This window comes from Rutidosis leptorrhynchoides, chromosome 9 (genome assembly GCF_046630445.1).
Source record: "Rutidosis leptorrhynchoides isolate AG116_Rl617_1_P2 chromosome 9, CSIRO_AGI_Rlap_v1, whole genome shotgun sequence".
NCBI classification, from domain to species: domain Eukaryota; kingdom Viridiplantae; phylum Streptophyta; class Magnoliopsida; order Asterales; family Asteraceae; genus Rutidosis; species Rutidosis leptorrhynchoides.
The window spans coordinates 231,329,064-231,343,692 of NC_092341.1; the positions used below are offsets into that span (position 1 = coordinate 231,329,064).

Here is a 14,629-nt window from a genome sequence, read left to right on the forward strand (position 1 = left end):
TTATATTCTTGAAATTCAAATGAGAAAGTCTTGTATGCCATAACCAATTTAACTCAGGAATAGTTTGTAAGTAAAGACAGGTATCAATACCAGAATCTGCAGTATCAAGATCAACCACATACACATTATGTTGCCTCCAAGCAACCATAATAGGTTTCCCTTTAGGATCATAGATAATTCCAGCATTTTTCCTGATTCTTATCTCACAATCTTCATCAGCAACTTGACTCACACTCAACAGATTATGCATTAACCCTTCCATAAGAGCAACTCTCTTTAAAGAAACACCACCAGCTTTGACAAAACCATACCTAATAGTTTTGCCAACAGAGTTATCTTCATATATAACAGATGGACCTTTTTCTTCTACAAACCCTTCAAGATGCTCCTTGCATCTTGTCATGTGTCTTGAGCATCCATTATACAAAAACTATTTTCTTTCATTCTACGCAAGATACAAAAAGAATAAACATTAGTTACCTTTGGGAACCCACTTTGCAGTGGGTTCACATGAAGAGCTTTTTACTCTCCAAACAAATGGCTTATTCTCTATCCAAACAATTTTTTCTTTAAATTGATTCTGAATGTTTGATCATTGTTTATCTAATTTTAGCCATTTGTTGACTTTTTCAACACTTTTGGGTTTGTTTTACTCAGTTTTGACCTTAGGTTTATCTTTTAGCTTTTAACAGAGTTTTAAAATTCGCATTTTCAGTTTAGTAATAGCTTTGATTTCAAAACATTTCTGTTTTTCACTTTTAGAATCATCATGTGTCTTTCCTGAGATCACGGTGTCACTCTGTTTAATTGAGTTTGTATCTGAGTCTGATGATCCAGACTCTGATCTAGAGTCTGTATTTACAGATTCTGATACAGGCTCTGTGCTATAAATGGATTCAGATTCTGGTCTAACAAAAGCATTGGTTAAGAATTATTTATCACCATCAATCTTAAGAAAAGTATTATGTAAAATCACAAGCTTAAATCTGTTGGGATTCTTTTCTTTTTCAACTCATGTATCAATCTTAAGATCAAAACCTACACCAAGCACAGCCCTAATATCTGCTAGTATTTGCCTAGCTATAGCATCTGAATTTTTCTTAGATGATACACACCAAGATTTACAAATCTTCTCATACTTATCTGCTCTTTCTCTAATTTTCCTTTTCTCATCATCAAATCTTATAACCTCTTTATTAAAACTAGATTTTTATGTTGTTAGTTCAATTATGCATTGATCTGTTTCACTTATTGTATGTCTTTCTCTCTAACTAAGGCTTTAAGATTATTAAGTTCTGATTTTAATCTTTTATTCTCTTCTAAACAAGATTTAAAGTCATTCAGCAAATACTGAGACATTCTTATATTTTCATTATCAACATAGTGAACAAAATTTTGTACCTTATAAATAGTAGATTTATCACTATTTGACTGACTATTAAGTTTCTCATCAATTTTCAAGTCAGCCTCAAATTGAATAGATGACTTTTTCTGCTCAATAACTGCCATCAAACACTTATCTTCCTCTTCATCAGATGATGAGTCTTCATCATCCCAAGTTTCTGTGTAGAGAGCCTTCTTAGCCTTATTTGCCACTGGCTTCACACCCTCCTTCTTCAAGTTCTTGTACTTCTGTTTGTACTTCTTTGCCTTTTCCAAATACTTACCAGAGTCTGAACTAGAATCAACCTTTGACCAACACTCAGTAGCAATGTGACCAATATTTCCACACTTGAAACAAGTAGCCTTCTTGGGATCAAAGGTACTTTTTCCTTTCCTAGGTTCAAACTTTTTCTTTTCAATTCTTTGAGTAAGAAGAGCCTTTTGTTCTTCAAGCATTTGAACCTCTTCATCTTCTGAAGAATCATCACTTTCCTCATCTGACTCAGCCTTGGTAGAATAACTTGAGAATAAGTCTTTGTTTCTTTTGGTTGTTGCAACTAGAGCAACATCTGGATCTTTGGCTACCTTCTTAGCATTGATCTTCTTCTTCAATTTGATTTCCTCAAAATTTGTGAGAATTCCATATAAACCACTAAGATCATAATTATCCAACTTCTCACTTACTACCATTGAGGTAATGATAGATTCAAAAGTTTCTGAAAGTGCGTCAATAAATTTTTGACACAGTTCAGCTTGTGTCTTTATCACTCCAGCACCTTCCAGATCATTGATCAAAACCTGAAATCTTGAATGAAGGTCAAACAATGACTCCTTTGGTTCAGCAGTAAAATTTTCATACAGCCTTACAAAATTCTTCTTCTTTTGAGTTTTAATCACAATAACCCCTTCAAAATCATTTAGCAAAATATCCCACATAGCCTTTGCAGCTTTAGCATGTTCTACCTTTCTCAAGATAGGAAAAGAAATAGCATTGCCAATAATACTTCTGATTTTGCTATATAATCTATAAAGAATGGCATCTTGGTCTGTCTACTGAGTTCTTGGAGTTTGAACAAACTTAGCAGGCTTGACCACAGTACCATCTGCATTGCTCACAACTTCAGTCCATTTGCCTGGAATAATGGGTCCTTCTGTTAGAACTCTTTCCATTTCATCATGAATGGAACCTAGATACCAAAGTAACTTTAGTTTTCAGGTTGTAAAATCAGTACCATCAAAGATGGGAACACCTTTTCCTGCCATAACTAGAGCAGTAATTGAAGCAGACATGATCACAAAATTTGTGTGTTTTCTTGTTCTAGGAATTAATAGATCGTTTAAAGAATATCAAAAAGAATTTATATCTTTAACTGCTCTGATACCAGTTATTGGTCCAAAATCAACAACCCATAACGTTTTATAGGATCAATTGAACAGAATAACAATTAAGTTATAAAGTGTGGAATCATTGAACTTTTCAATTAAAAGAACACAAAATAGAACGAACAATTTAGAGAAGATAATTGATATTGTATTGGCGATTTGGAATGAATTACAAGTTTCCTATTTATAGATTTGAGAAACACGCTTCTCAAATCTTCACAAATTTATTCCAGAACTAACACAACTAAATAAAAGGAAACTAGATAATATTATATCTCTTCAATGATCTTCTCCTAGAAATCAGAGATATTCGCTTAGATGGAATTTCTTCATTCTTATCTTCAAAATTTCACGTGTATTTGATTTGATCTATATCTCTTTTCAGCATCAGTAGAATCTGTATTTCTCGTAGAGCAGAGTATGTGTTTTTCAATTTTCCAGACTCTAGTTTCTACAGACTCTAAATATACAGATTCAAATAATACATACTCAAAATACTTTTCAGTTTATACTTTTTTGACTCATCAGATTTACAAAATTCCTAACAGAGCACACACTCACAACGTGTGTACTCTCAGTGAACGAGATTTGAAATATACACAAAATGTAAATATAAGTTTATATCTTAATTTTATTTTTATAATCACTTTAAAAATTACCAGAAATAATTATCAAAATCAACGAATGGTAGCCCAAAATCAGAATTACGGATTGCTTCAGATTCACTGAATGTCATGAATTCCAGTAAATAAATACATGAAATGGAATAGAAAAGGATATATATACTATATATTAAATTTATACTAAAGTTAATATTAATATTAATATATATAATGAAAGTAGAAAAGAGAAAAAGGTCAAAACAGGTTTTTATAGGGTGGGGTGCAGTGATTTCTTCAGTTGCAACTTGCAAATAGAACAACACTCGCCGTATAATTGCAAACTACCATTAATGTAGAGTTTCTTACTCCACAAACCTAGTTTGATAGCAGTACAAATAGCGTAACAATAATTAACTCCCAACCCTAGTGTGCACTAAAATATTGTAAGTGATTTTGGTTGAGATATATATGAGCAAATAGTAGCATTTAAAAAGAGTTAATGGCAAAATGATATAGATATTTGAAGCATGTTACCCATCATCATTGATTAAAGAGAAAAAAAAAAAAAAAAAAAAAAAAAAAAAAAAGAAGCCAATTATGGATTTATGAGCCATACAAAATAGTCAGAGATCACACCGGGAATGAAGGTTTAGATAGATATTCATGTGCGACCTCCAATTTCCATTGTTTATTTGAATTTTTATATTATATAGTTTGTATCTAGTGTGACACTATTTTGTGATTATTTATACGTGTCTATGCTCTTTTTATCCGTTAGATTGGTTAACTTTGTACGAACTTACTTGATTTTGACTTTGACTCGACTTCTAGAACATGATCTGATCGTCTCAAATTCTATCAAACATCTACAACTCTTGATATTTAATGAAGTGATGGAATCGTGATATTCATAAAGTCAAACAATTAGTATCTTATTAAGTTTCACAAACTTATTTTTTACTGACAATTATTAGACTTCTACCAAGAAACTAGAAAAAAAAAAAAAAAACAAAACAAAAAAAAAAAATTACAATAGCATCATAAGTCAAGTTGTCCAAGCCTCCAAGACATATTATCTTTAAATCCACTTGTTTGTCTGCAAGTGAATAGTTTCTGATGGAGTCAAATAATTCATTCTCCTTCAAGATATACTCCGAAAAAATAGCTCCACTATGAAATCGTCAAAGGATCCAAAACAGGGAAGCCACAATAATAAACAAACGATTTTTGATAGCTTCATTTGCAACCCATTGATAAATGACTATTGCAACACGTTTCAAGTTCAAACCTCATAGAGTAACCTCGATGATAGCAAATTAATTATAAACACTCGGTAGAGTCACCCAATTATAGTGCATAAATTGATTAAAATAGTCACTTTTCCGTGTGAAGTCTTTTTTTTGGTAAGCGAGGAAACTCTCCTATGAACGAGCACATTGGCTCCCCCATAGAAGGTAAAACCTCGGGTAATCAAGCCCCCCGAGCGCGATACCTGGTATCGGGTGAATTGCGCATTATGTGCACCCTCTAGTCACACTTCATTTTTGAACAATTTGACATAGCCAAGAATTGAACCCGGGTGGTGTGCTTCATTGGGCAACTCAGTTTTTTCCGTGAAGTCTGAATACAAAAAAAAACCTTACATGTTTATAAACTTATATTAAATCTCATTCATTGGTATAAAAGGAAAAAAAGTGTAATTCTTTTACTAATTTTATTATAAAAACCCGAAACATTTTTAAAAGTCTTAAATTTAAAATTTGAAAAGAAAGAGGTCTTTCATTTAGCTCAACACTTTTACATTTCTAGGGTTGTTCTATATTCGGTTAAAATCGTGTACAATTCAAACAGAATCAAATTTGTTCTATTCGTTTTACAAATTTGAATTCAATTTGAATTCAATTTTTGATTTTACTTTTTTAAAAACGGTTAGCCAAGGATTGCATTAAATAAATACGTATTAAATACAAATGATGGAACCCCAATTACCTTGTGTATTCGGGGTATAGGTCAGGGGTTCGATCTCTGTCTCCTAAGAAGTTTCTAAGGAGGTTTTACCGATCCACATCAAGGAATTCGGCCCGATTCACATGCTCGTATGGTTTCCATCGGAAAGTGCATACATGTGTGGTACATGATCGCGAAAGTAGTTAATTCTCCTCTAAATGATGCCTACAACATCCTTTAAAAAGAAAATACAAATGATGTTATCTGAAAATTTTCAACCTAAGATGTGTTTGGCGGAGGAGCTTATAGGAGCTTGAGCTTATAATTTTAATAAGCTTCAAGTAATAAGCTTTGTTTGGTAGACATAAAAGTAGAGCTTATGAAAATCATAAGCTCTAGAAAAATAGCTACTTCTAGTAGCTTATGAAAAAAAGTAGAACTTATGAATTGAAAAATAAGCTCTAGCTAGTTTACCAAACACTTATAGAAAATAATAAGCTCCAGCTACCAGCTTCAAAAATAAGCTCCAGCTCCAGTTCTGATTCATAAGTTTCAGCTCCAGCTACAAGCTCCAGCTCCAGCTCCAATTAGTTTTATCCAAACACACCCCTAATCAAATATTCCGTACAACATAACTTCATAACTTGTATAGAGTTGCACATTAGTGAAACACAGATAATAATAAAATAAAATAAAAAAAGATATTATATTAGAGAATTATCTAAAAGAAGATTTTGAAGGATAGCACACATGGGGTAGTTTATTACATGTAAGCTCGGTGTTGGTTATTCTATTTAAGGAAATTTAAAAGATCCCAATCCCCAACTCCAAACACTCGCCTTAAAAGCAGCTTGATGGTCCATACCAAATATAGGGAATAGTAACCTTTGCTTCTCATCCAAATTTACTCTAAAAAGTATCAATCTACTTGCAACATCAAGGCAACTAACTAATACTAACTACCTAATACTAGTATATATACTCTTCTCTACTATGAAGAATACATAAACTAAGTTGCTTCCATTTGCATAATATAATCTTTTTCGATGCCTGAAGGCCGTCTCGTAAAAGCGCTTTCGTTCGGTGATCATGAAGCCAAGGCTGCAGCCGTTGAGGCGGTTATTCATCTTACAAACAAGGGACAGAGACACAAATTGGGTGATAATGGAGCAATTATACCGATAGTCTCCATGCTTCATGCTGCTCGAGATTTCAAATCCGCTGAATCTGCTGTTTTGGCTCTACTCAGTCTCACCTACGGTAGCGAAAGGTTTGTTTTGTAACAGTTATCAGTTTAATACGCGACTCAAAAGTCAACACACATACTACACACCTTCAAAACCTATCATCTGATCATTTCGATTATTTAATATTGCTTAATCACTTCAAGAAAAACAAATTCGAAAACTATCCCAAAAGATAACCTAGTGTCCTGATATCTAGGGATCCGCAAAAACCAGCTGAACCGTATCGATTTAGTTGGTTCGGTCCAGTTTTGGATACTAGCGGTCCGGGCGCCGGCTTGAAAATCACCAAACCACATAACCCGTCCGATTTACGGTTTCATTAGGCCACCGGGGTTAAACCGGACTGGCCCAAATCGGACCAAACGGGTCAGCAAGACAATTTTCTTGGTCTAATCTGGTTTGATATATGTTGAAACCGAAGACGCCGGTTTGATTTGAGATTTAGTTAAAACCGGACCAACCCAGACCGTGAACACCCTTGCTATATCCTCACAAGAAGTGTATAAATCTCACTAACAACATATTTGGGTGGCCGAAATAGGTCAGAAACGGTCACAGGATAACCCGTTTAGGCCGCGGCAAAGTAATACCATTTTTGGAAAGTTTATAGACCTATTCATCTATCAACCCAAGATTGTGGAACTAATACATTATATGTTATGTTTACAGAAACAAGATCAAGATTGCAAAATCAGGAGCGATTCCGCTACTTTTAAACCTAATAAAATCACAAATCCATCCATTAGATGATCATGCAGTAGCAGCAATTTTGATCTTATCAACAAGTCCAGCAAACAAACCAAAAATGGCTACTTGTGGTGCCATTGAAATCCTAAATGAATCCCTTCTTGAAAACAATAGTACTCAAGTAAAACTTGATATCATAGTCACTCTCCATAACCTCTCACCATTTATACCCACCAATCTACTATCAACTACATCATCTTCCATAATCCATCTTATAAACGAGTCCGAAAAGTCATCAAAAGTAGTAGAAAAAGCCATTTGTTTACTCGAAAACATAGTTTCTTCATCACACCTTGCATTAAGAGAAACCGCTTCGACCGTAATCGCCGTTCAAGCACTTGTCGAAACAGTTGAAGATGGTTCGAAGATGTGTAAAGAGTACGCAGTTGGAATATTGTTGATGATATGTGAAAGTAGTAGGGAGATATATAGAGGGATGATTTTAAGGGAAGGAGCGATTCCGGGGTTACTTCAGCTTAGTATTGACGGGACACCGCGAGCTAAAGGAATCGCGAAATCGCTCCTTAGGCTTTTGCGGGATTGCACAGATGAATGTGGAAACGAAAGGTCGAAAAATGTGGTTTTTGAAGAAGTTATGGAGGAGATTGATAGAAGTGAAATGGGAGGAATTGAACTTGGAATGGTTGAAGAGATGATTGCTAGACTTGCTACATGAATGCTTTTTTATGTAGAAGATGAAGAGGTTTTTTTCTCTGTTTGTGATTGTAAATATTAGTTTCGGCTAACTTTGATCAAAAAGCATAATTTCACCCTGTTGATATGAACATGAGTACGTTTTCGATTGTTACTGCTAACGAGTTAATCGTAATTTGGAAAATGCAACTAAAATTGATATGAAATGTTCTACAGTGTACTAAAATGCTTACAAACTAACCTAACAACCCTGATATCTACCTTGCCCACTAGTTATGAACTTAAACCACACAAATTATACTAGAATTTATGTCAATGGTAACTTTAACTTAAGAATTTTGCCCCTTTAGGTATGAGAGATTTGACCTATAAAACTTAACAAGAAGTTCATGAGCAATTTAGTTGTGAAATGTTACCAAGTTCATGAGCAATTTACTAGCCAAATGTCAATTTGAGTTGATTACATATTTACATACTTAAGTTTATTAAAACCGGGTTATTTTTAAGGTTCTCTATAAGACTAAATTTGGATACTACATTTAAGAGTAAATTTATTATATACCAAAACCAAACAAGGTAAAAGGTTTTCTCTGTTCGGGCTTGGGTGGGCGAGTAATCGGACCTTATACTCTGATGTACGCAGCTTAGTCTATGGCTGTTTCCAACCCATCTTTGGCCGCCACTAAATATTTGTCCTGGTCGAAATTCGAACCTGAGACCTCTTGCAAGGAACTCGAGGCCTCAACCACTGGGCTATCTAGTGATGGTTCATACCAAACCAAACAAATACCACTTTAATCTTGGGTTTAACTCAAACCCGAGTAACTGCCTAATTTCGCGTTCGGATGACATCATACGTAGTTTGTTAAACAGTTGTGAAGATTTCATCATAAAGATTTCTAAATAAGCCTGAACCTGATCAAGATCTAGTCCTATGCCTGAAAGTTCCAATAAACCTTAACATGTTAGCGGAAAAACCAAGCCTGATCTCACCAAGATCTAGATACGATTGGACCTGAATGTATGGTCCTAAAGAGTAAAGACATGGTCCCATGAGCGTGGTATGTCAGTAAAACTGGTTTATCCATAAAATATCAAGACTAGATATAAATGCAAGTTTGTATAATTTCACCATTTACAAAGCTTATGTTGATGGCAACGGAGACAGAAGTCAGGACCACCACAGAATATTGTCCGCTTTGAGAACAGCGAGCCACCAGCGACTCAACTGCCCTCACGGGTTTAAAACGCGTCCTGTGAGGAAGAGGTATCAAGCCACATATATGAGCCTTTGTTTTTGCCTCTCCAACCGGTGTGGGAAAGGGGTGAAGGTCACCCCAACAGCTTACGGTAAATTATTTAAATTATCCCATGTAGTTTCATCTGACTTTCAACATATATCTTAATAGTCCAGTTTTTGAAACTTTTTGCACGAGCCGTCTAAAAATTAACTGACATTTAGTTTCAACTGTTAACTCCTATAACTAACTTGCAGATGAGGAGGTATTATTGTGTTTTCTGGGTCTCCTTCCCATTACTCCTAATTTCTCTTTCTTATTGATTTTGAGTAACAAACTCTATGTATTGACAGTATTTTAACAACAGTCAATTCCATAATTGCAAACCGTATCAGAATTCAGTCATATCAAATTGAAATTGAGTATTCTTGTATTAATTGCAGACCGAATCAGACATATCAAATGGAACACAAACTGAATCTGAATGAGATCAAATTTAGTTTATGTACTTCGGTGTTTTTCCGTTTTTCCACTTGACTGGACACCATGAGTTTTAGGCCAACAATGAAAAACTTCACCAAAATTCGAATTTTGAGGAAGATTAAGTGCTAGCAGTCCGTGATGGTCAACCTCATACATATTACATTAAGAGGTAATTAAATACAATGAAGATGTACTGGTTGTTCCAGGTCACCAGATGCATAGGTGATGATGGAATCTACAAATTGATATCATTATATCAATCAACATGTGGCTTGGACTTGTAAAAAAACGGGTGTATGAGTCCTATTTTGAAAAGACAACTGGTAATGGTCTAACGGCGATTCAGTCACATTCGGTCAATAATACCCTCATGTTTTACAAGAATTGACGCTTAAAACTTAAACAATTTACATCCATCATATTACCTTGCCAAATTTCACAAAATATGCATCAACATTTTAAAGAATTCCCCTGGGCTCTGGATCACAAATCATATACCAATTATTCATATTTCATATAACTACATGGTATCCAGAATTCAAAACGGAACAAGCATAAAGGACCATCAAAATACCAGACTGATGCTAATTTGTACCCTTACATTCAGGGCGATATACCGAATACTATGTTTGTATACGTAGCAAAACTAAGTAGATAGACTTTCTTTCAGTGAGTGCATACTGATTACAATATTTGATACTAACCTTGCAATATAGATATTTAAAATCTGTTTACTATTCGTGATAAAAGCCAAGTAACATGGGACCGAGTAACCATGCGATCAAAACTTAGTGTGACCTTTTATAAAGGCTGTAGGCCACAGCTACAGTTGCCAGAGCACCAACAATAGCACCAGCTGTATAAAGCTCATGTTGCTCCCACTTTTTAGTAAAGAATCCAGGTTTAAAGATCGACTTCTTAACCTCTTTTGGGTCTGAGCTTTCATCTCTGCAGCATGAGATTCCATTAGCACCTTGACAGCAGCTGCCAGTGTTCTTCTGGTCTTTGATATTGCTTATGATGTCATCTTTTTCACTGACTTCGAGACCGTTTCCATTTGGAAGTGACTCTTCAACTGCCTTCTCAGTTGTTTCAACAGGAGGAACACCCATTTGACCCCTGAAGTCAAATTGATTTAACCTTATTAATGTTCAATATAATAAGCAAAAAAAGCAGAATTTCTAGCTGAAAAGGAAACGGGTTGGACAGTTTTGAAGATACCCAAAGTGTATCTAAGTAACGACTTTTGTATAGAAGAAAATGCGATGGTGATTTATCCGTAAACCCACCCTGTTTTACCCATCCTTTTCCACATATACTTCTCCTATATACAGTGTTGCAGAGCTCGGAATTACTTGGTGAGTACTCGGTTTTTGCAGCTCGGGGAGTACTCAGTCAAACTCGGTCAAACCCGGTCAAACTCGAACAAAACTCGTGATTACCCTGAAAAATGGTCAAAACTCGGCCAAAACTCTAGATTGCTCGGAAAATCAGTCAAAATTGATAAAAGCTCGGGCAAAATTGGTCAAAGTCAAACTTAGTCAACATCCGAGTACTCCCCGAGTTGCCGATTACTCCCTAAAAAGTCTCGACCGAGTACTCCTTAAGTAGCGATTTTTGCAACCTCGCCTATATAAAGCACATGTCTGGCTGACATACTATCAGGGTAACAGGGTTGACTCATTAAAAAAAAAGTCAGTCAACTGAACAGGGTTGAATCATTAATTTGTATCAATTATTAAATTATATGAACTTTTAGCCATGCTGGTCTGCATAATCATCTAAATACATGTCAACTGAACAGTAATACAGCAATTTTACAACACATCTGTGGTTTCAGATAAAGAGGGGTTGCCTGGTTAGTAGGTATAGCCTTATAGAAATATAAGTCTCAATCAACGCTGAATAAATCAAAAATAGATAAAACCAAGTCTATAAGATAGTACCTCCAAATCCTTTCGATGACCTCACCCTTCTTAATGTGCTGGTCAAGCAATTCAGGCACATCATCCGGGGTAACATAACCATACCTGTAATACACGAATAACATAGAAAACATAAACATATGAAATATAATTTGAATATCACTTCAAAAAATAAAAATAAAGTAGAGAAACATGGTGAATGAAATGTTCTTACCAATGACCAGTCACTTTCTCATCTTGGACTGCACTGTATATTATCAAGTTCCCGGCATACTTGTGCCCCCCAACATGTGAGCAAGGACTCACAAACACCTGATCCTTCAGCTCCCTAACAGCAATCTCCTCATTAAACTTCTTGATTAAAGGTGGTCCACAAACACCACACCTTTTATCTCGACTGTTATGAGCACACACAAACACATGTGAGCCTGTCACTGTCTCCACTGTTCCTGAAGACCATGGTTTGCCATTCACAATCACATCCTCCACAAAACTGTCGATGTTTGATTCTTCCAAACCCCTTCATTATAAACATATATCAGTAAGCAACCTACCTAAGCAGATGTGTACAAACAAGAATATCACATGCCGTTCATGATGGTGATGGTCTACATAAAAATACCACATATCTCTCCCCAGTCATATATAATTCTACTAAAAATCCAGAAAAGTATCAGTACGCAGTTCCTTATAAGTGCTATTCCTGTTGTACAATTTTATGAAATAGTAGTCTTCTTATCTATTTTGGATGCTACTGCTCTCATTCTGCTGACCATAATTTATGAACTATAGGTGACAATCAATCCTTAAACAACATTCTTATCAATGTTTTAAATTCCTACAATCCGATTTCATTTATTCCGATTAAAAGAAAACAGTACAGCCTAAACATGAAACGGAACACTGTGTTTCCCGGTGTTTAGGGTCTATAAGTTTGCAAAGTCAGGTGAGCATGCAGGAAAACTTCTTTACTATTTTATTCTTCGTAGAATTCGGTAGCAGAATTCTTTGATCATGCTAGTGTTGTCACCATTAACTCATAAACAACATTCTTATAAAAAACAATGGTTGTATCTTCATCGTTTCTAAATCACACTATCTGATTTCACTTGTTCATATTAGCAAAGCAAAATTACAGGCTAGACATATATCGGAACAAAACATCATCAAATTTTGAACAGACGACCAAGAATATGCTAACTAAATTATCACTTTATCATAACTATATGAGCAAAAGCCTTGAACCTTCTGTTTTACTAAATCGAAATCACTATCCAAATAAAGAAAACAGTGAAACTCACCCAACGACTTCCACATGACATTTGCTTATTCTTTTGCCAATAAAATCGCTAAAATATTCATGGCTAAAGTGAACATTATATGTTTTTAACTCGAGACCATTAGATACAAACTATAGTATCACTCCATCAAAATATATGAGCAGATACCTAACCTGCATTTCACTATTTCAAATTCTCATCTAACTGGACACATTTAGCAAAATTCTCACTAAGAATTTGTACATGAACATCAAGCATCATGTTGCTTTCAAAATTGACAATACAAATGCTAACTAAATCAAAACATCATCTAACTTTTAGCGCATGACTAAATATATGCCAACTGAAGCATCACTTCATCACAAATACAAAAACAGATGCCTAGCCTTTCATTTCACTAACTCAAAAATCTCGTAACAATTTTCATATGACATCAAGTATTCTTTTAATCTCAAAATTGACAACAGCAACAAGCAGTATGTAATAATTCTAAAACATATACCAAACCTAAACGATATTAAGCAAAAGATCAAACACATCGAACTCAAAACCCTAGCGAACATCGCAATACCTGTACTTAATCATATCAGGAAAAATCAGAACATCTCCATCAGATAAACCAGTAACATCACCGCCTTCAAATATAGTCAACATAGTCTACAAAAGTAAAAACACGTAAGATTAACACTAATCAACAGTTGAAACATACAAATATCTTATCAGAATGATAAAAACAAAGTGAATTTCAATTACTACAGTTAAAATATGGATATATACATATAGATAGAGTAACCTTAACAGCGAAATCATTTTTACGATCCTTGATCGCTCCAGCAAGACGTTTAGGAAGCGGATCTGAAACAGAAGATTCAACACGAGCAGGCCAGTCAAGGTGAGTCTTGTAGCATAAGAAAACGTGACGTTCGTACGGATTAACTGTTCCAGAGAGCTTTTCGGTGTACATCTCATCTCGCTGGAATCCGGACTTGACGTCATCATCGATCACCACAGGTTCAGTAGTGATGTCACTGGCACCATTTTCCGATGCTGCGGCCATGCCGGAAGAGGTATCGACGGCGGTCGGAGTATAAGTTGAGAGGGTGTGTGTTTGCGTGTGAGAAAGAAGGTTAGATAAATGAGGAAGGTAAAGGCAACGGCTGAGATTTAATAGGGGTTGATTATTTATCTTAATTCAAATTAATTACTACTCCGTATTTTGTAGTATGTATTTTTGCTTACTTCCATTAATTTGCTTGAAATCCAAAGGACTAATGAGAGAGTGACATGTGGCGCGAAAATCACATGTAATTGAAAAAACAAATTAAAAATATAAATTTCGAAAAAAAAACTTCAAAATTTTTTTTTATAAACAAAAAAATTTTTGAAATTTTTTTTACAATCACATGTGATTATGCATGTCAAATTCAATCACATATAATTGTACAATTTAATCACATGTGATTGTGCAAGTAAATCATGGGTGATTGTAAAAAAAAATTATTTAAAAAAAATATTTTCGAAAAAAAAAAATTCAGTTTTTTTTTTTCGTAAAAAAATTTTGAAATTTTTTTTTCAATGACATGTGATTTTCACGCCACATGTCACGCTCTCATTGGTTCTTTAAATCTCAACTTAATTTATAGATTCAAATGAATATTTCTCTATGTATTTTATCCTTCTTCCATCTCCATTCATGTCCATTAAACGTAGCATAAAAAATGTTTTTTTTTATCAATTACA

At 34.7% G+C, this 14,629-nt stretch overlaps 2 protein-coding genes across 2 annotated transcripts; one reads left to right on the forward strand and one right to left on the reverse strand.

Moving 5' to 3' along the window:
• The first annotated feature begins 6,171 nt into the window (after window positions 1-6,171).
• Window positions 6,172-8,117, forward strand: LOC139866801 (U-box domain-containing protein 45). The gene is made up of 2 exons (XM_071855089.1): window positions 6,172-6,585; window positions 7,232-8,117. Exons 1-2 carry the CDS (start codon window positions 6,362-6,364, stop codon window positions 7,983-7,985), a joined length of 978 nt encoding a protein of 325 aa, XP_071711190.1. The 5' UTR covers window positions 6,172-6,361; the 3' UTR covers window positions 7,986-8,117.
• A 2,023-nt stretch (window positions 8,118-10,140) lies between these two features.
• Window positions 10,141-14,029, reverse strand: LOC139866319 (altered inheritance of mitochondria protein 32-like). The gene is made up of 5 exons (XM_071854516.1): window positions 13,683-14,029; window positions 13,461-13,546; window positions 11,824-12,129; window positions 11,631-11,714; window positions 10,141-10,803 (listed from the first exon to the last, which is right to left on the reverse strand). The coding sequence occupies exons 1-5, from the start codon at window positions 13,944-13,946 to the stop codon at window positions 10,473-10,475; spliced, it is 1,071 nt and encodes a 356-aa protein (XP_071710617.1). The 5' UTR covers window positions 13,947-14,029; the 3' UTR covers window positions 10,141-10,472.
• Window positions 14,030-14,629: the final 600 nt, after the last annotated feature.

What these genes read in the sequence shown, in the direction of transcription:
- LOC139866319 (XM_071854516.1), bottom strand. Translation starts at nt 13,946, where the DNA reads ATGGCCGCAGCATCGGAAAATGGTGCCAGTGACATCACTACTGAACCT. An exon ending in AAAATGATTTCGCTGTTAAG is followed by an intron (nt 13,547 to 13,682) that starts GTTACTCTATCT and finishes TTACTTTTGTAG; the next exon opens with ACTATGTTGACTATATTTGA. An exon ending in GTCATCGAAAGGATTTGGAG is followed by an intron (nt 10,804 to 11,630) that starts GTACTATCTTAT and finishes ATTTGACTTCAG; the next exon opens with GGGTCAAATGGGTGTTCCTC.
- LOC139866801 (XM_071855089.1), top strand. Translation starts at nt 6,362, where the DNA reads ATGCCTGAAGGCCGTCTCGTAAAAGCGCTTTCGTTCGGTGATCATGAA. An exon ending in CTCACCTACGGTAGCGAAAG is followed by an intron (nt 6,586 to 7,231) that starts GTTTGTTTTGTA and finishes TTATGTTTACAG; the next exon opens with AAACAAGATCAAGATTGCAA.